General features: G+C 40.0%; 2 protein-coding genes across 6 annotated transcripts in view; one reads left to right on the forward strand and one right to left on the reverse strand.

The window, feature by feature from the left end:
• The window catches only part of LOC115193971 (cytoplasmic polyadenylation element-binding protein 3), a 72,327-nt gene extending 48,172 nt beyond the window's left edge, over positions 1-24,155 (reverse strand). For 2 of the 5 annotated variants that reach the window (XM_029753153.1, XM_029753152.1), the window contains exons 1-3: positions 20,051-21,389; positions 18,996-19,843; positions 1,295-1,379 (exon numbers count right to left, since the gene is read on the reverse strand). In XM_029753153.1, the coding sequence (XP_029609013.1) occupies positions 1,295-1,379; positions 18,996-19,843; positions 20,051-20,240 (1,123 nt within the window). In that variant the 5' untranslated portion in view covers positions 20,241-21,389. The other 3 variants (XM_029753154.1, XM_029753155.1, XM_029753151.1) reach the window with 3 other exon arrangements.
• LOC115193974 (E3 ubiquitin-protein ligase MARCH5) overlaps positions 23,290-25,440 on the forward strand; it is a 38,273-nt gene continuing 36,122 nt past the window's right edge. Inside the window, exons 1-2 of the mRNA XM_029753160.1 lie at positions 23,290-23,788; positions 24,368-24,400. Coding sequence (XP_029609020.1) covers positions 23,745-23,788; positions 24,368-24,400 — 77 coding nt within the window. The 5' untranslated portion in view covers positions 23,290-23,744. The remainder of the gene's footprint in view (positions 23,789-24,367; positions 24,401-25,440) is intronic.

The raw sequence follows: 25,440 nt of genomic DNA on the forward strand, positions 1-25,440 counted from the left end.
ATGGGAACATTCTCAGAAGAAGTCTGTCTCCTCCCCCTAGTTCCAGTAAAGTCGAGCCTGCCCAGGACGACCTTTGCGGTGATAAGACAATCCTCTCCTGACACAATATTGAAAAACCGAATCTATGCATAAGAAAGCAGCAGGCCACTACACATAATACCCCCCCAACTCCACACCTCCCAAACGTTTCCATTGTCTGGCAGGCTAAGAAAACAACACTGAACATGACAGGGGTCAATAGGCCAACAGGGATCTGAACGCAATGGAGTCAGTTTTCATAATAGGCATGTGAACTAACAGACTTATCTCAAGGAATCTGAGTCTGTGACATACATGTGTTGTTCAAAGAATTTGGGGAGTCTCTCCATCACAAAACAACATGTTGGTTTTCACAGTGAACTCTCTATGCTCAGATAAAGATAGACCAAGAGCTACCTTTGTGTTTGTATCAAAGAATCTCTATGCCAGCCTTTAGAGTTGCATTTTACTCATATGTTCCCAGCAATCCAACAGACACATTTGAACACATTTCTTTGACCCAAATGAGTTTGACTCAATGGAATGGTCATCCGGCAGAAGAGAAGCCTATAAGGGGTAACTTTAGCTCGGGTTCATACCAATTTCACTTTCTCCAACATCCTTCCTCCCAACTTAATAACAGGAACAAATACAATCTGACTACAAACCTTCACTGTGCCATAACAGCACCAAATAAAAGTCTGTCAATGATTACGTAGTAATTAACAAAATGGTTCACACGCAAACCGACACACCTTCAAAAAGGCACGCAAAGGAGCACACACACGTGAACAATCAATCACACACGGTCACTCAAAACATTGCAATATACCATGACACAAGTGCCATCAATATAAATATTTATTTACATGTGACCGATCACAATATTAACCAGGGAAACAGAAGCAAAAATGTAATCATGAGTATTTGATTAAAATCAGAAGAAAATGCAGAAGCAGCTTGTAAGGAATATCAAAAAAAGCATACACCATACACAGAGTGCAAGAAAATTGTGTCCGATTTTGCAGGTTAGGCCAGTGGTTAATTTATCGTATAAAATGTACGATCGAAAAAACTAGATTGTATTGGTGATAAAGGCAAATAGTGCAGCAACAAAGCATTTCAATAAAAGTTATATAAAAAGATGATTCCCATGAAGCCAAAAAACAAGAAAAAAAACAAGCGTGGATTTATGAATATTCCTAACCTGCAAAATGATTCCTCCATATAATATCAGCGATACTCATTGGTGGGCCACCAGCAAGGTGTGGTTTACCTTTGTCATGATCAGTCCTTATCATATCCATTAAGGAATTCTCCAAAGAGTGCAAGCTAAATGCATCAAAGGGCCGATTCCGGTCCTGCAAGAGAAGAGAGGGGTCAGAGGTTAGTCATCTTATCTCAGTTGGTTATCAAAGTACAGCACAACCATCACTACTATTGGACACTGTGAAAGTTATTTAAGACTAGCTTGGAGATAACAGCGATTTTATTTTGATGACTTGTGAGAGGATAAGGAACACTCATCATCCACACAGATGCACAAAAACATTCAACAAATGGATATGATTGTAAGTTCAGCAGTGACCCTGATAAGGGGAGAGCAGGGTTTCAACTAAATGTCAAAGAACCAAGTCAAAGAAGACAATCATAGACCATACTGACTGATATTACACAGCATAAACCGTGGGAAACTCGCAGACTTGTGTTGGTCTGATAGGAATGTAAATAGCAGAGGATTTCAAGAGTAGGGACACACCTAGAAAATCAAGAGTAGATGAAACTAGTACCAAGAATGTTGTGGTTTGTGAGTGTGCTCTTTCCTCAAAAACACTCAAGATGTTTCATTTCTGGAGTGGGCTATTTTGAAGTTAGCAGTATGTGTGACGAATCAGTTGATTCAGTTCTCCTGGCTAGCTGACCTGCCATGTGACCACCCTCTGAACTAGAGTCCTGCATTGGATCGGGTACCCAGGGTTCCCTGCGGTTAACCAGCAAAAAAATATATATACAAAATCAGCTGGCGTGTGGAATGAAAACATTCTTTCAACCCGTGGGTCGGATCACTGTTAAGAACAATTATATTGCGGGGCGGAAACGCTTTAAATCATTATAAATTGTATTATTTTACAAACTTAAAAGCTTGTTGTGTTGCAAATTACATTCTGTGACTGGTGAGGCAGACATCTAGGCTACCAGCCACACATGCAGTGGATCAGGGAACTGTCCTTTATTTGTGTGGTGCTGAAACATATATGTATCATCCCCCCACGTGATAACTAGTTGCCAAGTGTACTTTCCCTGGCTAGCCTGGCTCACGCGAAAATGTCTCACGTAGGCCTAACCAGAGAAATAGGAAAAACACCATAGTAAAATTTCCAATTTTGGTTCAGAAGGATTTGAGTCATTGTGGACAAGGATAACAACCCGGTAGATGGATACACAGCCAGAAAAAAGTGCAAGCAGGTATTTGTTTACGATAGGCTAATACAGTTTATTATCAGTTAACCCACAAGAGTCTAAGCCGGGGGGGGTATTCTGAGTGCTTGGCGTATTCTGAGTGCTTTTTCCAGCCTGTAGCATGTCACAAATGCTTCACAATTGATTTCTTAAAAATGGCAGGTTATAGTAATAATAATAAATAATATAATACCCTAAATATTTTCATTCCTTCTTTTCAAGTTACACGGTTTAAATGTCACATGCACAAGTACAGTGACATGCAGTTCTTGAAAACTCAAAACACAACAATAATCAATAAAAATCTATTACTAGAAGAAAAAAAAACACGAGAAATAAGAACAGTAAATATGAAATATACAATAAAGTAAGCATACTATGTACAAGAAATATTTAAAAAGTCAGTTCCAATACCATATGTACATGTGCAGGGATACTGGAGTGATGGATGTAGATACAGTTGAAGTCGGAAGTTTACATACACCTTAGACAAATACTTTTAAACTCAGTTTTTCACAACTCCTGACATTTAATCCTAGTAACAATTCCCTGTGTCTTAGGTCAGTTAGGATCGCTACTTTATTTTAAGAATGTGAATTGTCAGAATAATAGTAGAGAATGATTCATTTCAGCTTTTATTTCTTTCATCACAATTCCCAGTGGGTCAGAAGTTTACATACACTCAATTAGTATTTGGTAGCATTGCCTTTAAATTGTTTAACTTGGGTCAAACGTTACGGGTAGCCTTCCACAATAAGTTGGGTGAATTTTGGGCCATTCCTCCTGACAGAGCTGGTGTAACTGAGTCAGGTTTGTAAGCCTCGTTGCTCGCACACGCATTTTCAGTTATGCCCACAACTTTTATGTAGGATTGAGGTCAGGGCTTTGTGATGGCCACTCCAATACCTTGACTTTGTTGTCCTTAGGCCATTTTGCCACAACTTTGGAAGTATGCTTGGGGTCATTGTCCATTTGGAAGACCCATTTGCGACCAAGTTTTAACTTCCTGACTGATGTCTTGAGATGTTGCTTCAATATATCCACATAATTTTCCTGCCTCATGATGCCACCTATTTTGTGAAGTGCACTAGTCCCTCCTGCAGCAAAGCTCCCCCACAACATGCTGCAACCCGCGTGCTTCAAGGTTGGGATGGTGTTCCTTGGTTTGCAAGCCTCCCCCTTTTTTCTCCAAACATAACGATGGTCATTATGGCCAAACAGTTCTTTTTTTTGTTTCATCAGACCAGAGGAAATTCTTCCAAAAAGTACGATCTTTGTCCCCATGTGCAGTTGCAAACCGTAGTCTGGCTTTTTTATGGCGGTTTTGGAGCAGTGGCTTCTTCCTTGCTGAGCGGCCTTTCAAGTTTGGTTGGATATAGAACTCGTTTTACTGTGGATATAGATATTTTGTACCCGTTTAATCCAGCATCTTTCCAGGGTCCTTTGCTGTTGTTCTGGGATTGATTTGCACTTGTCGCACCAAAGTACGTTCATCTCTAGGAGACAGAACGTGTCTCCTTCCTGAATGGTATGACGGCTGCGTGGTCCCATGGTGTTTATACTTGCGTAATATTGTTTGTACAGATGAACGTGGTACCTTCAGGCATTTGGAAATTGCTCCCAAGGATGAACCAGACTTGTGGAGGTCTGCAATTTTTTTCTGAGGTCTAGGCTGATTTCTTTTGATTTTCCCATGATGTCAAGCAATGAGGCACTAAGTGTAAAGGTAGGCGTTGAAGTACATCCACAGGTACATCTCCAATTGAATCAAATTATGTAAATTAGCCTATCAAAAGCTTCTAAAGCCATGACATCATTTTCTGGAATTTTCCAAGCTGTTTAAAGGCACAGTCAATTTAGTGTATGTAAACTTCTGACCCACTGGAATTGTGTTGCAGTGAATTATAAGTGAAATAATCTGTCTGTAAACAATTGTTGGAAAAATGACTTGTGTCATGCAAAGTAGATGTCCTAACCGACTTGCCAAAACTATAGTTTGTTAACAAGAAATGTGTGGAGTGGTTGAAAAATGAGTTTTAATGGCTCCAACCTAAGTGTATGTAAACTTCCGACTTCAACTGTATGCAGTGCCTTAGACCACTGTGCCACTCTGGTGCCCCAGTAGAATCAGTTCATCATATTCTACTCAATAGGTGCTATAAAGGCTACATTCATCTGATCTGAATCAAAGTTCCTAGCGAGTTGGAGAAGAGAAGGGCATTGAGGAGTTCGCTCCGTATGGATTTCTGCCTATAAAGTTTAGGGCCATTTGGTATATATTTTGGGCCAGACTACAGAGCTGATTTAGTGAGCTTATTCTGGCCCACTTCCTGGTACATTGATGGAGAGACTGTTCCAATACGGAGCCTGTGTCGATACTAGTGACCTTAGAATCAGAGACATTCTAGTAGATCATTTTTATCATGAAAGCTTTTTATCGTAGGCGAGTGAGTAAATCATCAAGTGAGGGAATGACAGGGTGTAGGCAAGTAACGGAGTGACATACAGTGTGCGAGCAACAGAGGAGTTCAGGTTAGACCTAGCCCTTGGCAGCTGTGTCCTGTGAGTCCACTGCCCTAGCCGTGGGGCCACATTGTTTGCACAGCAGTGCTATTGTCGTGCATTCGGCTGAGCATTCAATAGCGTTATTCCCCCTCTCTGGATCCGGCACTGCCGTGGCAGATAAAAATCTGCCCACTTGGTACAAACGGTAAACACTTAAAATGCTGAGCTTTTCATTCCGCTCCCCTCTTTCTCCACCACCATACACTCTTCTGATCCTAAACACAGAGAGCGAGGGGAATCATTCACAGTCAGTGGGGGGTTCATTAGGCCGATAATAAACGCACATTTTACTTTTCCATAGCAAAACGTTTTGCTACGTTCTGCCTTAATGAATACAACCCTGAGGAGATACCCACCACACACCGCATCTCCTCTATCAGACCACTCCACTACTGCTTTTATTGTTGTGTTAATACACCACATAGGATATCCAGCATGTGGGATACAGACTACCTGCCATTGTACCTGCTTCCCATTCTCAAAATTGTCTCTATACATCTGACCCATAATCAGGATATGGCTCCCGAGTGGCGCAGCCGTCTAAGGCACTGCATCTCAGTGCAAGAAGCATCAATGCAGTCCCTAGTTCGAATCCAGGCTGCATCACATTTGGCCGTGATTGGGAGTCCCATAGGGCGGCACACAATTGCCCCAGCGTCGTCCGGGTTTGGCCGGGGTAGGCCATTAGAAGGGCCATTTGACCAAGAAGGAGAGTGATGGAGTGCTCCATCAGATGACCTGGCCTCCACAATCACCCAACCGGAAGCCATTTGAAAAGGTTTGGGATGAGTTAGACTGCGGAGTGAATGAAAAGCAGGTAACAAGTGCTCAGCATGTGTGGGAACTAGTTCAAGACTGTTGGAAAAGCATTCCAGGTAAAGCTGGTTGAGAGAATGCCAAGAACGTGCAAAGCTGTCATCACAGCAAAGGGTAGCTACTTTGAGGAATCTTAAATATATTTAGATTTGTTTAACAATTTTTTCTCCATACGTGTTATTTCATAGTGTTGAGGTCTTCACTATTATTCTATAATGTAGAAAATAGTAAAAATAAAGAAAAACCCTTGAATGAGTAGGTGTGTCCAAACTTTTGACTGGTACTGTGTATATAAAATTGGGATTTTTTTTCATACAGATCTACATTCTACTACACATTTTCAAAGTGAAAGAAAATTATTTAAAAATGACATTTTCCAAATAACAAAAGAAAAAAAAGTGCAGGGCGCAGCCTGACGCAGCCTACGAGCCAGGACGCAGCCCGAGATCCTCTGGCAGGACACTGTTGACCATTGCCAAAGTCTAGGTTGAAAATGAAAGGAGACATGGCAAATGCCCTTAGGGCCCCTAGAATCAGGCTTGCAGATTCAGAGGCTGTTTTTAAAACCCTGCTGAATACTTCTATAAAGACGCTTTTAATGTATGTTTTCAACTATCTTTTTTCATTCTCCTCCCTCCGGTCTTTGTTTCTTCATCAGTACTTTTATTTTATGATGTGAAGCACATAGTTACTTGTAATGAAAAAGCTATACAAAGAAAGTTGTTGTTTTTTGGATTGTCTTCACACCCCGGAGTTAATACTTGGTGGAAGCACCTTTGGCAGCCATCACAGCTGTGAATCACCATCTTGTGGTTTGACAGAAATACTTTCCCCAAAACCTTCTCAATTATAATGTTAACTGCAAAGTAAGCTTACCTGGTAGAAGTACAGTTGAAGTCAGAAGTTTCCAAATACCTTAGCCAAATACATTTAAAAACTCAATTTTTCACAATTCCTGACATTTAATCCTAGTAAAAACTCCCTGTCTTAGGATCACCACCTTATTTTAAATATGTGAAATGACAGAATAATAGTAGAGAGAATGATTTATTTCAGCTTTTATTTCTTTCATCACATTCCCAGTGGGTCAGAAGTTATACACTCAATTAGTATTTGGTAGCATTGCCTTTAAATTGTTTAACTTGGGTCAAACGTTTTGGGTAGCCTTCCACAAGCTTCCCACAATAAGTTGGGTGAATTTTGGCCCACTCCTCCTGACAGAGCTGGAGTAACTGAGTCAGGTTTCTAGGCCTTCTTGCTCGCGCACACATTTTTCAGTTGTGCCCCACACATTTTCTATAGGATTGAGGTCAGGGCTTTGTGATGGCCACTCCAATACCTTGACTTTGTTGTCCTTAAGCCATTTTGCCACAACTTTGGAAGTATGCTTGGGGTCATTGTCCATTTGGAAGACCCATTTGTGACCAAGCTTTAACTTCCTGACTGATGTCTTGAGATGTTGCTTCAATCTATCCACATAATTTTCCTGCCTCATGATGCCATCTATTTTGTGAAGTGCACCAGTCCCTCCTGCAGCAATGCACCACCACAACATGATGCTGCTACCCCTGTGCTTCACGGTTGGGATGGTGTTCTTCGGCTTGCAAGCCTCACCCTTTTTCCTCAAAACATAACGATGGTCATTATGGCCAAACAGTTCTATTTTTGTTTCATCAGACCAGAGGACATTTCTCCAAAAAGTACGATCTTTGTCCACATGTGCAGTTGCAAACCGTAGTCTGGCTTTTTTATGACGTTTTGGAGCAGTGGCTTCTTCCTTGCTGAGCGGCCTTTCAGGTTATGTCAATATAGGACTCATTTTACTGTGGATATAGATACCTTTGTACCCATTTCCTCCAGCATCTTCACAAGGTCCTTTGCTGTTGTTCTGGGATTGATTTGCACTTTTTGCACCAAAGTACGTTCATCTCTAGTAGACAGAACGCGTCACCCTCCTGAGCGGTATGCCGGCTGCGTGGTCCCATGGTGTTTATACTTGTGTAATATTGTTTGTACAGATGAACGTGGTACCTTCAGGCATTTGGAAATTGCTCGCAAGGATGAACCAGACTTGTGGAGATCTACAATTTATTTTCTGTGGTCTTGGCTGATTTCTTTTGATTTTTCCATGATGTCAAGCAAAGAGGCAATGACTTTGAAGGTAGGCCTTGAAATACATCCACAGGTACACCTCCAATTGACTAAAATTATGTAAATTAGCCTATCAGAAGCTTCTAAAGCCATGACATAATTTTCTGGAATTTTCCAAATCTGTTAAAAGGCACAGTCAACTTTGCGTATGTAAACATCTGACCCACTAGAATTGTGATACATTGAACTATAAGTGAAATAATCTGTCTGTAAACAATTGTTGGAAATAAAATGTGTGCGCACAAAATAATGTCTTAACCGACTTGCCAAAACTAGTTTGTTAACTTCTTCGAGCTAGGGGGCAGTATTCGGAAGTTTGGATGAATGAGGTGCCCAAAGTAAACTGCCTGTTACTCAGGCCCAGAAGCTAGGATATGCATATGGATAGAAAACACTCTAAAGTTTCCAAAAACTGTTAAAATAATGTCTGTGAGTATAACAGAACTGATATGGCAGGCAAAAACCCCAGGACAATCCATCCAGATTGTTTTTTTCCCCCCAGCTCACCACTGATTATAATGGTTGGGAATGGGAATATAAAAGGAAGACCTCCCAGATTGCAGTTCCTAGGGCTTCCACTAGATGTCAGTCTTTAGAAAGAGTTTCAGGCTTGTTTCTTGAAAAATTAGCTAGAATTTGTAGTTTTTCTAAGTGGCTCACATTTTGGCTGTAGTGTTTGTTGCGCATTACGGTGAGGGCGTGCACTTTGTTATTTATCTCCGGTAATGGTCTCCGGTATTCTCCGTCTTAAATTGTATCGTTTATTTACATATTAGGGTACCTGAGGATTGATTAGGAACGTTGTTTGATATGTTTGGAAGAAGTTTATTGGTAACTTACGGGATTCATTTGTATGCTTTTGAACGAGGGAAACCGGTGGATTACTGAGTCAAGTACGCCAATGAAACTTACTTTTTTGGGATATAAAGAAGGACTTTATCAAACAAAAGGACCATTTGTTATGTAGCTGGGACCCTTGTGATTGCAACCAGATGAAGATCTTCAAAAAGGTAAGTGATTTATTTTAATTGCCATTTCTGACTTTTGTGATGCCTCTGCTTGGTTGGAAAATGTATGTAATGCTTGTGTGCGGGGCGCTGTCCTCAGATAATCGCATGGTGTGCTTTCGCCATAAAGCCTTTTTGAAATCTGACAGAGCGGCTGGATTAACAAGAAGTTAAGCTTTTAAATGATGTATGACACTTGTATTTTCATGAATGTTTAATATTACAATTTCTGTAATTTGAATTTCGCGCTCTGCAATTTCCCCGGATGTTGTCGAGATGGGACGCTAGCGTCCCAATGATCCGTAATAAGTTAACAAGAAATTTGTGGAGTGGTTGAAAAACGAGTTAGTTAATGGGTCCAACCTAAGTGTTTATAAACTTCCAACTTCAACTGTATATCATGAGTAAGTATATAATTTGTATATATTATTTGTTACTTGCAAACTTTGCCATGAAATGAGCAGCAGCAGTACAGAACCGTCGCTAGACTGGCACATTAGACTCCACATTTGTCACTCGATAGTAGGCTTGGGTAGTATACCGGGGTATTTCAAAATAGGCACGGGATAGTTTTTAAATATCCTCAATACCATTGAATTTTTTTTTTAAAGTTTCTATGAATGTGAATATTTGTAGCTACATTTAAGTAAATATCTGCAGTCACCTTGTGCAATAAGTTAGGAGATAGAGTGCATACTTAATTTCACCTGCCACAATTTTTCATTTTGAACCTGACTTGTAGTCTCCAGTCACGTGGTGTTTGTTTACAAGCACACAAAAACGAGACACTGGAGCCTTTTAAGTCACTCACTGTTGTGCAGACAGGTGATCTAGAAACAGTGTGGAATTCACAACCAAATGTTTATCAGCTAGATATCTTACAACTATTAAGTTAACTGTCCAAAAAAAAATGCAAAAAGGTTGTGCATTTGGTTTGCTAATTTAGCTAAAGTGGTTAGCTTCTTCCAAAATCAAGTTTCACTTGGTAACAGCAGAGAATCCCCTCCAGGATCAAGAGCCTTGCAGTCTAATATGTATATTGTGTGTGCAGCAAACTGTAAAAAGCATTTTTGAGTTACTTGTATACCTTTGAGCTGGCACGTCTGTACTGCAAATTCATTAGGTCAGAGATAGTATAAAACGTTTGCAATGCGCTCATTAGCATTTAGTTAGCATTCTCTATGGGATTTGACATGAACTTGTTAGCATTGGTAATCTTCTAAATACAATAAGCACCCCTTGTGCTCAGTGCCGGTATTACCAAATATCCCGGTATGGCACAAGGTTGGTATGAAAACTGGATACCTCCCAAGCCTACTCGCTAGATGCAGAAATAAAACCGGCCAGATGCGCAATAAAAAAATTTTTTTAAAAGGGCCAGATGCACAATTTAAGGGGAATTACACACAACAAAAATCTACATTTGTTATTTATATCTTCAAGACCTAAAAATGTTTTTATTCTGATGTGATTTAAGCATCAACATGGACTCAGAACATCCAATTCCGTTGTTTCTCTATTAACAATTGTAAATCTGAGTGTGAAAAAAAAAATTTGGGACAGAAAAATAAAAGCAGAAAACAGAATTTGGGAGAAAACAAAATCAGAGACTTAATAGGGCCCCCCTAAGAGTTGTTTATTAACCATTATTATACATAGCATGAATGAGAAAGTAATGCACTAAAGACCCGGGGAAGTGTTGCAGAGGAGAGAAGAATGTGCTTATCTGAAAACTAGAAGAAAAAAAAAGTATGTAGCTCTCATGCTAGAAAAGGTTGGAGACCCCTGATCTACTAGTATAGTGTGGCCATCTTTGACTGCAATAACGTTATATTATCAAACTCTTTAGGGATTATTGTGATGAGTTCAAAGACCAAATTTTGAGTGAATCTGACTAAGTCCATTGGAAGACGATTTTTTATGATTATTTTAAGAATTTGCGTTACAAGTCAAAAAAGTGAATTGTTAATAGTTTCCTTATTTTTAAGATATCAATACCAAACTTAACATGGTTCATCATGGTAATGTATTTGTTGACCGTACAATGTTTGGAGTTGATAGACCATTGTGAAGTGGATTACAAAGGATTTAAATGGACATGTAAAATCTGAGTTCATGATTAATCAATAACTCAGCCATCTCTTAACCAATCCCTTCTCTTCTTAGCTTGAAAAAAGTTATGTAACATGGTCCTACATACCGATATTTTTGGACTTATGGTTCACGAGAAGAAGTTTTCCACAATTTTGGCATAAAATGCTTTGCTAGTGTGCCCTAAAGAATATGACCCTGGGGATACTCCGAAGTGACTTTAAACCACTCTTCTCCAACAGTTTGTGCTTGGTTTGATATCTCCATTGCCCGAATTTCACATTAGCAACCAGGGCACTCAGCCTCTGACATGTGCCCCCCTGACCTTGTCTTTGTCATAACCACCTCCACGAGCTAGCTAAATAGAGAGCAAAAAGATTAGAGGCTCACTAAATGAAATAAAAAGTGAGCTAAATAGTAGCAAAGGGAGAGGGGTTAAAAAGAGAATAACAGACAATAGTTATCTACATCTACTCAATATGTTTCAATCAGGCTTGAATTTCACCAGGTTCCATTGGCAAGTTGTTCCCTGCAACAGTTTCACATTTTGGCTCACACTACCTTCCCCGTGGCTCTCCCTTTTGAGTGAATGAACAAATACTGCCCACTCAGTGAGTACGAGAGCGGATTCACCCATTTGAGGTTGGAGCATGTTCAATGTAACCTATACTGGAGATATTTATTATACTGAACAAAAATATAAAAAGCAACATGTAAGGTTTTGGTTCCATGTTTCATGAGCTGAAATAAAACACTGCAGGAATTTTCAATATGCACAAAAACCTCAAATGTTGTGCACACGTTTAAATCCCTGTTAGTGAGCATTTCTTATTTGCCAAGATAATCCATCCACCTGACAGGTGTGGCATATCAAGAAGCTGATTAAACAGCATGATCATTACACAGATGCACCTTCTGCTGGGGACAATAAAAGGCCACTGCTAAGGACCATTTCTGTCTGTAATAAAAGCCCTTTTGTGGGGAAAAACTAATTCTTATTGGCTGTGCCTGGCTACCCAGTGGGTGGAAATCCATAGTCATGTGAAATCTATAGATTAGGGCCGATTGCATTTATTTCAATTGACTGACTCCCTTATATGAACTGTAACTCAGCAAAATCTTTGAAATGTATCAATGTTGCGCATATATATATATATATATATATATACACACACACACATACATACATACATACACATATACACACACACACACACACACACACACACACACACACACACACACACACACACACACACACACACACACACATACATACATATACATACATATACATACATACATACATACATACGCACACAACCGTTCAAAAGTTTGGGGTCACTTAGAAATGTCCTTGTTCTTGAAAGAAAAGCACATTTTTTGTCAATTAAAATAATATCAAAATGATCCGAAATACAGTGTGGACATAGTCATTTACAACATTAACAATTGTAACTACAAATGGCTGATTGTTAATGGAATATCTGCATAGGCGTACATTATTATTATCAGCAACCATCACTCCTGTGTTCCAATGGCACGTTGTGTTAGCTAATCAAAGTTTATCATTTTAAAAGGCTAATTGATCATTAGAAAAACATTTAGCAATTATGTTAGCACAGCTGAAAACTATTGTTCTGATTAAAGAACCAATAAAGCGGACCTTTGACTAGTTGAGTATCTGAAGTATCAGCATTTGTAGGTTCGATTACAGGTTCAAAATGGCCAGAAACAACAACTTTCTGGTGTTTTGCAGGTACTATTTAATGAAGCTGCCAGTTGAGGACTTGTGAGGTGTCTGTTTCTCAAACTAGACACTAATGTCCTTGTCCTCTTGCTCAGTTGTGCACCGGGGCCTCCCACTCCTCTTTCTATTCTGGTTAGAGCCAGTTCGCGTGTTTCTGTGAAGGTAGTAGTACATAGCGTTGTACGAGATCTTCAGTTTCTTGGCAATTTCTCGCATGGAGTAGCCTTCATTTCTCAGAACAAGAATAGACTGACGAGTTAAAAATAATTTTCTTCTGTTTCTGGCCATTTTGAGCCTGTAATCGAAATCAAATGCTGATGCTCCAGATACTCAGTTTAAAGAAGGCCAGTTTTATTGCTTCTTTAAAATCAGCACAACAGTTTTCAGCTGTGCTAACATAATTGCAAAAGGGTTTTCTAACGATCAATAAGCCTTTTAAAATTATAAACTTGTATTAGCTAACCCAACGTGTCATTGGAACACAGGAGAGACGGTTGCTGATAATGGGTCTCTGTATGCCTACGCAGATATTCCATAAAAACAAATCTGCTGTTTCCAGTTACAATAGTCATTTACAACATTAACAATGTCCACACTGTATTTCTGATCAATTTTATATTATTTTTATGGACAAAAGTGCTTTTCTTTAATAAAAAACAAGCAAATTTCTAAGTGACCCCAAACTTTTAAATGGTTAGTATAAGTACAAGACAAAAGTTTGGATTTTTCTTTATTTTTACTATTTTCTACATTGTAGAACCAAAACTATGAAATAACACATATGGAAGCATGTAGCCCCCCCCAAAAAAAGTGTTAAAAAATCTAAATATATATTTTTTGAGATTCTTCAAAGTAGCCACCCATTGCCTTGATGACAGCTTTGCACTCTCTCAACAAGCTTCATAAGATAGTCACCTGGAATACATTTCAATTAACAGGTATGCCTTGTTAAAAGTTAATTTGTGGAATTTCTTTCCTTCTTAATGAGTTTGAGCCAATCAGTTGTGTTCTGACAAGGTAGGGGTGGTATACAGAAGACAGCCCTATCTGGTAAAAGACCAAGTGTATATTATGGCAAGAACAGCTCAAATAAGTGAAGAGAAATTACAGTCCATCATTACTTTAAGACATGAAGGTTAGGCAACCCAGAAAAGGTCAAGAACTTTGAAAGTTGCTTCAAGTGCAGTCGCAAAAACCAAGCTGTATGATGAACCTGGCTCTCATGAGGACCGCCACAGGAAAGGAAGACCCAGAGTTACCTCTACTACAGAGGATTTCATTAGAGTTAACTGCACCTCAGACTGAAGCCCAAATAAATGCTTCACAGAATTCAGAGTAACAGACATCTCAACATCAACTGTTCAGAGGGGACTGCGTGAATCAGGCCTTCATGGTCGAATTGCTGCTAAGAAACCACGACTAAAAGGACACCAATAAGAAGAAGAGACTTGCTTGGGGCAAGAAACATGAGCATTTGACCGGTGGAAATCTGTCATTTGAGTCCAAATTTGAGATTTTTGGTTCAAACCTCCGTGTCTTTGTGAGACGCAGAGTAGGTGAACGGATGACTTCCGCATGTGTGGTTACCTCCGTGTAGCATGGAGTCGGTGTGATGGTGCTTCGCCAGAGACACTATCAGTGATTTATTTAGAATTCAAGGCACACTTAACCAGCATGGCTACCACTGCATTCTGCAGCGATACGCCATCTGACTTGCGCTTAGTGGGACAATCATTTGTTTTTCCAACAGGACAAGGACACAAAACACACCTCGACTGTGTAAGGGCTATTTGACCAAGATGGAGCGCTGCATCAGATAACCTGGCCTCCACAATCACATGACCTCAACCCAATTGAGATGGTTTGGGATGAGTTGGAACACAGAGTTAAGGAAAATCAGACAACAAGTGCTCAGCATATGTGGGAACTCCTTCAAGACTGTTGGAAAAGCATTCCTCATGATAGCTGGTTGAGAGAATGCCAAGAGTGGGCAAAGCTGTCAAAGGGTGGCTACTTTGAACTCTCAAATATATTCTGATTTTGTTTAACACTTTTTTGCTGACTACCTGATTCCATATGTGTTATTTCATAGTTTTCATGTCTTCACTATTATTCTGCAATGTAGAAAATAGTGAAAATAAAGAAAAACCCTTGAATAAGTAGGTGTTCAAACTTTTGACTGGTACTAATATAGATAGATATCTATCTATGACAATATTTGAGAACACAAGACAACTAATGAGAGATGACACCATTGCCTGCTAGTCACAGTGAACATTCTTCTGACACTGAATCCGTAAATGAGAGATACAGGGATCAGTAATTAGCAATCCCTAAGCTATGTCACAAATTCATATGTTTTCAGTGAAAAAAACTCTCCAATAGCCGTCTGTGAGTCCTATTTTGGACATTGTACTTGCAATGATTTAGTAACTAGCTGTTCAGGATGTGGGAGACAAAAGTTATTCACAGAACAACAAGTACCATCAAGGAAAACTGTGCTGCAATGAGTTTAAAATAAATTAAGTGAGCATTGTTAGCAGTGACAGCAATGCTGCGTTGCTTGTAACTCGTGATAACGTCAGCCCCCTCTCAGAAACCATCAGTCACAACACGCAGGAAAAAACAATGGTATAGGCCTAGGGGAACAATAACGGCCTAGAGAAATATAGCAGTGGTTGCAACGACAGTACTACACAACTAACATAGTCCTATGTTATTAAAATGTGATAACATAGATTATGTGCTATATGTTAACTAACTCTTAAGGCCACAATGATTAAATAAAATTCATATTGGGATTTCAGAAAATGTCAAATTGCTCATTCCAATTTGGTTTTTCAACACACAAGACTGTAGTGCAGTGGTTGACCCTAAAGTTCCTATTTGCCAATCCTGACAATTGCTCTACACTATTTTTGTAGCAGCGTACTACCATGTAATTTTAATTTTGATTGTCCTCTCCTTGAGGACTGTGTCAACAACAACAACAAAAAATCTTGTCTCTCAAGGGAATTCACAGATTTGAAATGACAATTGCCTCTGATGATAATGGAGCAGAATATCAAAGGATCTCTGCATTAATTATCTGTAAACGTCCAACTCCTATAGTCCGGTAAGAAAAGCAGCCAGTCGCGCAAGTTATTTATTTTTATTCTCTCCATGGTCACATCAATGAAAGCTTCAGAAAGTATACACACCCCTTGACTTTTTCCATATTTTGTTGTTACAGCCTGAATTTAAAATTACTTCAATTTAGATTGTGTCACTGGCCTACACACAATACCACATAATGTCAAAAGTGGAATTATGTTTTCATAAAATGTTTAATTAATTAAATGTCAACCCCTTTGTTATGGCATGCCTAAATAAGTTCAGGAGTAGAAATGTGCTTAAGAAGTCACATAATAAGTTGCATGGACTCACTCTGTGTGCAATAGTGTTTAACATGATTTTGAACGACTACCTAATCTCTGTACCCCACACATACAGATAATTGTAAGGTCCCTCAGTCGAGCTGTGATTTTCAAAAACAGATTCAACCACAAAGACCAGGGAGGTTTTCCAATGCCTCACAAAGAAGGGCACCTATTGGTAGATGGGTAAAATAAAAAAGCAGACACTGAATATCCCTTTGAGCATGGTGAAGTTATTAATTAGACTTTGGATGGTGTATCAATACACCGCGTCACTAGAAAAGATACAGGCGTCCTTCCTAACTTAGTTGCTGGAGAGGAAGGAAACCGATCAGGGATTTCACCATGAGGCCAATGGTGACTTAAAACAATTACAGGGTTTAATGGCTGTGATAGGAGAAAACTGAGGATGGATCAACAACATTGTAGCTTATTGACAGAGTGACAAGAAGGAAGCCTGTACAGAACACAAATATTCCAAAATATGCATCCTGTTTGCAATAAGGTACTAAAGTAAAACTGAAAAGAATGTGTCAAAGAAATTCACTTTATGTCAACATTGAATGTTCCTGAGTGGCCTAGTTACAGTTCTGACATAAATCTACTTGAAAATCTATGGCAAGACTTGGAAATGACTGTTTAGCAATGATCAACAACCAAATTGACAGAGCTTGAGGAATTTAGAAAAAAAAGGCAAATATTGTACAATCCAGGTGTGCAAAGCTCTTAGAGACTTACCCAGAAAGACTCACAGCTGTAATCACTGCCAAAGGTGATTATAACATTTACATTTGAGTCATTTAGCAGACACTATTATACAGAGCGACTTACAGGAGCAATTAAAGTTAAGTGCCTTGCTCAAGGGCACTGACCGATTTTTCTCAACTAGTCGGCTCAGGTATTCGAACCAGAGACCTTTCGGTTACTGGCCCAATGCTCCTAAATGCTTGGCTATCTGCCGTATCTGACTCAGGGGGTTGAATACTTACCTAATCAAAATAGATTCGGGTTTTATTTTTCAAAACATTTCTACGAATGTTAAAATAGTTCTTCCAGTTTTACATTCAAGTATTTTGAGTAGTTTGCTGACAATGAATGACAATTAAATCCATTCTAATCCCACTTTGTAACAGAACAAAATTTGGAAAAAGTAAAGGGGTGTGAATAGTTTCTGAAGTAACTGTATCTTCATTAAACAATGCCATTGTATCTGCTTTTGAAAAAGGAGACGTCTCAGGCCCAGTGGTAGCCTAAATAGAAATGGGCAGAAAGGATGGCATTTCATTGGTTTGTGTCTGACGTAGCTGTAGACATCAGAGAAGGCTGCGCTGAGACAGCGCCTATCACTGACTAAAAGCACACATAACTCCTAGGTTATCTCCACTGCAGTCCTGGGAAACTAGGCATGGAAAACATGACTTACATTGGCAGCATTCTAGTACTCTCCTTTAAATTTGTGTAAAAGTATATAGTTAATGACTCAGAAAAGGGACCTTTTCTTTCCCCTTAGGCTTATCTAAAAAGGCCTAAAAGTAAAAAATATATATATACAAATCATGTATATAAAAATATATACAAATCATCTATAGAATCACAGTTTACTGAACCGGCACTGTTTATTACTTGGTTGTCAAGTGACTGTAGCCTAGTGCATTCTTTCATTTCTGTCTATAGTTTTTTTTAAATAACTACGCCTAAATAAACTGAACTACTTGACGTCATGTGATATTGTCTACGGCACATCAGGCTATAGTGACAAAGTCAAAAGTTTGCACAGTAAAACAAGAGGGGTGAACTGATAAAGGTGTCGCAACAATGTTTCATACGTCACTGTTACAATGCAATTATGACTAATAATGTATCGCGAAGCGGATACTGTCATAATCATTTGGTTACAAAGTATAATCATATGAGAGCAGTGTATCGAAGACCTACCACCCACTAGACTAAATGTAGCCCTTTAAGAGCTATTATTAAAGATATAATTTTCTTCAATAATCGTGATGATTTTCACTACCATAGGGTGGGAAGTGAACTCCAGAGCCATTTCTCAATGGAGTCAGTCTCTCGACCATAGAAATATCATTAATAGAACGGGCTAGGAACCTCTAATCCTGGCAATTTGACTAGTAAACTCATGGGTAGGTACACTTGCAATGGCTGCCTGGTATTGTGATACAATAATTTCCATGGTAACAGAATGTTGATTCAAATGATTCTAAATGTATTTCTCTTTTAAGGTCAGTTGAGTTGCTTCAACAAATCACAGCACAAATGATTGATGGGCACACTTCCTGCTTTGCTCCAATGAGTACACACAAAATGGCTGTCAGTCAACCCTTATGTCATCACTGACTTGAATGGGGAGGGCCATTCTATTCATTCTATTTCTGTGCTGACACCGAAGGAAAATAGGAAATTATGCATACACCTTATTATAAGGTCATAATAGACGAAATCAATATCATAACTTCATAATAGCCACATACTAAACAATCCATTATGACACTTATTTAACATTGTTTAAATGCAACCTATTAGCATACATACGGCTATAGGCTACTTCTACACAGTTTCAGATGTTCTCTCATGATGTGGACATGAAGTCATCATCATATTCTAACACTTGGGCATCTTGCATTTAATTTACATACCAACATTGTTTATTATGAAAATGTTTCAAATTGGATAAAGGTTTCCTTATTATTGGGGCAAACATACCTGAAAAGGCAGCATATTGTTGCTGTTGTCCGTCCTTAAGGCGTTGTCCTCCATCCAAGATTTCTGGATGAGGGGACCAGCTCTCGGGAATTTTGGGGGTGCTATAACGTTGCTAGAATAGGGCTTTTTCATCGGGGAGATGGGGTTCATGGAAGAAGGCACCCCTACACCGACCCCCACACCAACCCCGACTCCCACAGCTCTTCGCGGGTCCCTGCCTGCCTGGAGACCACTCCATGGATTGGAGGCTGTGCTCCAAGTGCCATTTTGGTGATTATTCCAACCCGAAGATGAGGCAGGTGAAGAAGCCTTGCTATTCATGACAGACTGGTGATTGTAAGCGTTTCTCTGTGGAAAAGGACCGTGGTTGGGGCTAACAGGGGATCTCCGTTGCTGCGCTGGCTGGTGCTGGGCTTGCTGCTGTGGATGCTGAGACTGTGCCAAGCCAAGCTGAGGTGAGAAATTGCCTCCAAATACCGGATTTATGTGGTGGGGGAAGTTCTGGAAAAGCATTGTTCCGTTCACCGAGGGTCTTCCTTGATTAAAATTGTCATCCACAGTGTTCGTAGTTCCAGTAGACCAAGTGCTACCAAATGAGGGGGACAGGGTGCCACCGGTTTCCTGCGGCTGATGAAAACTCAAGCCTGGCAGGATCGGAGACTCCATCGGCACTTTCTCTTTGTTGAGCGCTGAAGCTGCTTGGTTGCTCACACTCGACGGGCTCTCGTCTAATGTAGGGGGATCCGAGGGGGCCGGGGTGGAGGGAGGGTCTACTGCTGGATCTTGCTGCTGATGAGGTTGGGCTTGGTTTTTGTCCATCAGTAAATCATCCTGCATGGTTTGCTGAGCTGAAACGGGACAAACAGATAAGTTATTTATCATTGAGAATGTCATAGACTAGGCTCTCTGGGCTGTTGTGATATTTTAGAGAGAACTCCGTGGGGAATTTTTCTGCTGCTGGAGGCGAATTAGTGATCACCCATTTAGAAAAAAAATCAAATACTGCTGGTGTATTACAATAAAGTGCACTTCAGCAAGAGATTAAATAGTTTCACCATTTCTGACGCCAGCGATCCACTCGGTTGTGTGCGGGAGATACACGTGGAGGACACCGATATTCACCATGTCTTGTTTTCCTTTACCCAGAAACTCCGAACTGCAATGTGAAACTGATTCTTGTTCTTGTTTTTTTTCTCTCCCTAGAACCACCCCTGAATTAATTTGCAAAAAATACAGCTGCTGCATCCTTCAAGGTTAAAGAGACACACCACCTTGACCCACCCACTTTTAGGTTTCTGTGACAATGATTGCTGCAGTAGCTATAAGAGATGATACACTTAGGCTTTTTTTGCTTGTACTTTTGTATGACATTGGCCTAGTAGTAGCCTTGACATGAGCTACATGTTTAAGTGACTTCACAAAACAGCTTGCTACATAGGCTAATAGCTTCACCCTAAAAGCATGAATGTTATAGAGATTACGATAAGAGGCAGCTTCAGTTACTGCATTAAACTTGGTAAATTTTTCTGTCACCTTTTTTATATGCAGATTTTCTGAGTAGGGTGCAAATGGGTGCTATAACAGAGACAGCCCTATATGCATATCTATATTCACAAAAGCCTAGAGGAGCAGTGTCGCGCCTCTTCTTTCATGCCTGCCTGCATTGATCAAAAATAATACTTATTACATTTTGTTAATTTCATATTTTAAGGCTATCATAAACTCTTTATAAGTTCATTCTGGACGGCCGTTAGCATAATTATAGACACAATTAGGCCTATCGCTGGTCATAAATGTACTCATATTAAAATCATTCTGCTTGCAAGTGCACAGTCACCTTTGAATGAGTCAGGATACAGGACGGTTTATTGTCCATTTTAATTATGAACCATTCGAAATAACTGGCCTAATAAAGCCACAGTGTGGTATTTAGAAAGTATTCAGAATAGGCTAAAACGACTCCCACATTAGTAGCCTGTCAAATGTATGTCGAGCACATCATTTTAATTCTCAGGTTTCTAGAATATCCTATTCCTAACAGGTGTGACGTAGACTTATCGTAGAAAGTAAAATATTACACAGCATTTTGTACACTGCTTAATCCTTGTTTTCTCCTCGGTGCATAAACGCTGCCTGTTCATGGTCATCAAGTAACCAAATACCGGGGCAGTTAACCAGCCTAAAAGAAAAACAATGCACCAATTTTGACAAAAAAAAAAAATCGTATTTCCCCTACGCGTTGGTTATACAAGACATTCGATACATTCATAAGCGGGCTGTTAAAAATTCGTATCCGACCCACCTAATCCACAACTGTACAGGTAACGTTATCACCAAACAAACACCGCGACAGCATGCACACCCGTGTCGGTTTTCTGTTTCACATGAAATTAAATTTACCTTTATCGTTCACCCTTTGGGACTCTGTATATAACGCTATTTCTGTTTGCCTCGTCTGGGTTAAGATATGACAAATGAGTTACTCCTTCGTGCGGAGGTAGTCAGCAGTTGCTTCAACAGCTGATCGACTGCGGCGCATGGAGGAGGAGGCTTCAGGGAAATGTAGTTTATTAGTGTAACATGCCCGGAATGCAAAGTTTGGTCGAAAAAAAATATTGTTTTGGTCAGCTTTTGTTTTGCATTTAGGCCCATGCATTTTTGCATTAAATTAGGCTAGTATTTAAAGAGGACTTTTATTGACTATCATCATTAACCCATTCATAGCCGGTAAATAGGGTTAGTGTTCCCAAGACCATATCGCAATGTTACAGCGCTTGTTTACGAGGCGGCGTCCTGTGCTAACTAGCTATCTAGCGTGCTACAAACACCTGTGTGTAAAAGTAAGTGGGGAAAAAGTGTAGTTCATTAACGAGGCAAACACAGCATATGGAACTGTGCACATCTGCTACAGTAAGTGCATCTGTTTTATTTGAAAGATTATTCCTCGCTGATATGAAAGAAGGGCCATACGTTTCAAACCATTTCGCAAGCAATAATTGGCGTTTCTAAAACCAGTAAAACACAGCGTCAGAATTGTAGTTCACATAGACAGCCGTGGGCGAAGCTAACTGCTGAAAACCCTAGAGAGAAAGGTTTTCGTGAGCTAGATGTAGCTAGCGGATAGTAATGGCAAATGTGATGCTCCATTAGCCGTTTAAGAAATAAGGCCCGTGGAGACGTGGTATATGGCCAATATACCACGGCTAGGGGCTGTTCTTAAGCACGACGCAACGCGAAGTGCCTGGACACAACCCTTAGACGTGGTATATTGCTCATGTCACAAACCCCCGAGGTGCCTTATTGCTATTATAAACTGGTTGCCAACGTAATTAGAGCAGTAAAAATAAATGTAATTCATGGTATATGGTCTGATATACCACGGGTGTCAGCCAATCAGCTTTCAGGGCTCGAACCACCCAGTTTATAATACCTGATTTGGAAGACAACCAGTGTCTTCTAAACGTACATGTCTAGTTGCGGGTGTCATTTAAATTCAGAAAATGCTACATTAAAAATGAAATCCATTTTTTTGCTCCATTAAGTAATCCAGCAATTAGTATGCCACTGTTTTTCAAATTTTCCCTCACTGATCGAGACAGGTGAGTATCATGACATGCAGCACTTTGGGGTGGACAGCCACCTGTCTCAATTAATGAGAATATTTTAAATAGATAAAATGGCAGTGTACACACTGTTGGATTATTTCATGGAGCAAAAGATTTAACTGAGCATTTTCTAAATTCAAACGAAGAACAATGCAACTAGACATGGAAGTAGAAGACATTGCTTGTCTTCCAAGTAGGAAATTGAGGGAGTATTGACAAGTTAAAGTTGGTAAAAAAAATTCTGTGCTAATCCAAATGATATCTGATAACGTTTATCAGCCAGCTGGAACAGAGTAGTCTGACTAGACGATATTTTAATAGCTACATTAGACGAGGCTTCTATTCTTCAACCAACCACATACCCATGTAATTAGGGGGGGGATGTATCCTAGATCACATTTGCCCAATATCTTCCATGACTGCTAAAACTGTTGCAACATTTTGCAGTCATTTTAACCAAGCAAATTTAGAGAATAAAGATACAACTGAGCCATCAAATGAGATGCACTCATATGCACTGCCCGAAGCTTGTGGCGTAATAACGCTACAGAGCGCTATAATAAATGCAACCTACCGCAATACGAAGTATTCTGTAGCCATATGTGTATCTTCATGATGCTCGTCTTCCCAAGTAGGCTTGGTGCCTCTTAGGTAGGTCCGCCTGCACAAGTTAGAGCATTAATTAGATATTTATTTGGCAACATGAAGGAGTAAAAGTCGAGTCGGACTACATATCCCAGGCATCTTGTAACTGTGATTTCTCAGCCTCTGACGGGCTTGTTATTGTTGGTGACGTAATACGCATCAGGAGTTCCCGTGCGTTACCTCATAGAGAGAGCCAGTCAATTGAGTCAAGCGGTCGCGCCGAAGCGTTAAAAATGAGTTTTTAGCAAACTATTAAACTGAAACCGAGTTGTAATGCATTAGTTATGGCTGCAAAAGAACTGGTTTATAGTTCAAGTTTTAGCTAACGTTAGTTCATTTCGGTTAGACAAGTTAGCCGGCTAGCTAACCTCTTCGAGTTCGTGTCAACAGAAAAAGCCTCGCCGCTTATAACAAGGCCAAGCTAGCTAGCTATCTAACCTGCATATGTCATTAATACACTCAACACGTTTGAGTGTACTGTTTTACATTTATTGGCCATATGTCGGAAGAGAGCGCATTGGTAATGCAACAGAATTCGGACAGGTGAGTTGAGTTTACCGTTAGCTAGCTACCTAACCAGTAGCGAAGCTAGCTACTGTAACGTTAGTTGGCTAGCTAGGTGGCCCTTGGATTCATGGTTAATAACTTTACAAATTCTTACCTTGTGGCAAGTATTGTAGTTCAGCTAGTCATATGTTGCACGCTATAGTCATTGTTTCATGCAGCTAGGTAACTAAAACCATGTGTTTGGATCAGTGGGCTGGACCATCATCAGATGGGGGGGGGTCACGCGAGATATCTGTCTGAGGGTGGCCATATCATCACGCAACCTCCCTTTTTGGGCGTTGATTGACTACTCAGGGGACTGATTGGGATTTTGTAGTGTCAAGGTGGTGGAAAACGAACACAAATGAATTGCCTGTTCAAATGTAACCTTTCATTAAGGTGTGGTGGACCTGTACTACTGCTTTGCCCTTCACACTAGTCAGGGATTGCCAGGGCTGCCGCCCAGACCTGGGAATGCTCCAGTCCTGAGTCTGATAACAAGATGCACATTTTTTTTTTGCATGTGGAATGTGTACATTGAACATCTTACTCACCTCGGCTCACAATAAAACACAGCCTGGGAAAGAGCCTACCCACCCCAGACCGAAGGTAAACCAGTTAAAATCTGAAGTTTGCCATAATGGCTGGTCTACAACAATATCACTAAACCCAATGTGAAACTCTAATGGAAATGCTGTTTTAAATTAGATTGTGCTTTTACATTATAAAGTTCAATATGAACTGGGGTATTTGTATTTATTATGGATCCCAAGGCAGCAGCCACTCTTCCTGGGGTCCAGCAAAATTAAGGCAGTTATACATTTAAAAAACATTACAATACATTCATAACAGATTTCACAACATTAACGGTGTTCCCTCAGGCCCCTACTCTATACCACATATCTATAACACAAAATACATGTGTACGTGTGTGTATAATGTGTATGTTTGTGTTGCTTTGCAATCCCCGCTGTTCCATAAGATTTATTTGTATCTGTTTTTTTTATCATCACGCAACCTCCCTAATTTTACCTCTTGCGTAAGTTACTTGATGCGGAATAGAGTACTGTGTCCTTCCCATAAACACATTTCAGGATATTGAGGTAGCTAGTAATGCTGGCCTTAACACACATAAAGAGACGGTTTTAGATCAGCATCGAACGTCCTAAAGAGGAAATGGACGATGTGGAAAATATGTCCAAAATTGAGACTGAGTGGTAGGTTAGGCTATAAATTTAACTCACTCAGTGGCCAATTTATTAGGTATTACACCCATCTAGTACTGGGTTGGACCATTCTTTGCCTCCAGAACAGCCTGAATTCTTTGGGGCATGGAAACGTTAGGAGTGGAACTCTGTGTGGTCGTCCGCTGCAATCGCACATCGGTGACAAGGACGGACGAGGTGTGTGTTCCGAGATGCCGTTCTGCACACCACTGTTGTACTGCACTGTTATTTGTGGCCTGCATGTTAGCTTGCACAATTCTCATTGCGCTGTTTTCTGCCACTGACTGGATGTATTTTTTGTTTGTCCCACCATTCTTGGTAATTTTAAAACCTCTCTGGGGTATGTGGGACTCTAGCATCCCACATGCGGGACACACTCGCCAACAGCCAGTGAAATAGCAGGGCGCCAAATTCAAAACAACA

The sequence above is a fragment of the Salmo trutta genome, chromosome 5 (genome assembly GCF_901001165.1).
Source record: "Salmo trutta chromosome 5, fSalTru1.1, whole genome shotgun sequence".
In the NCBI taxonomy this organism is placed as follows: Eukaryota; Metazoa; Chordata; class Actinopteri; order Salmoniformes; family Salmonidae; genus Salmo; species Salmo trutta.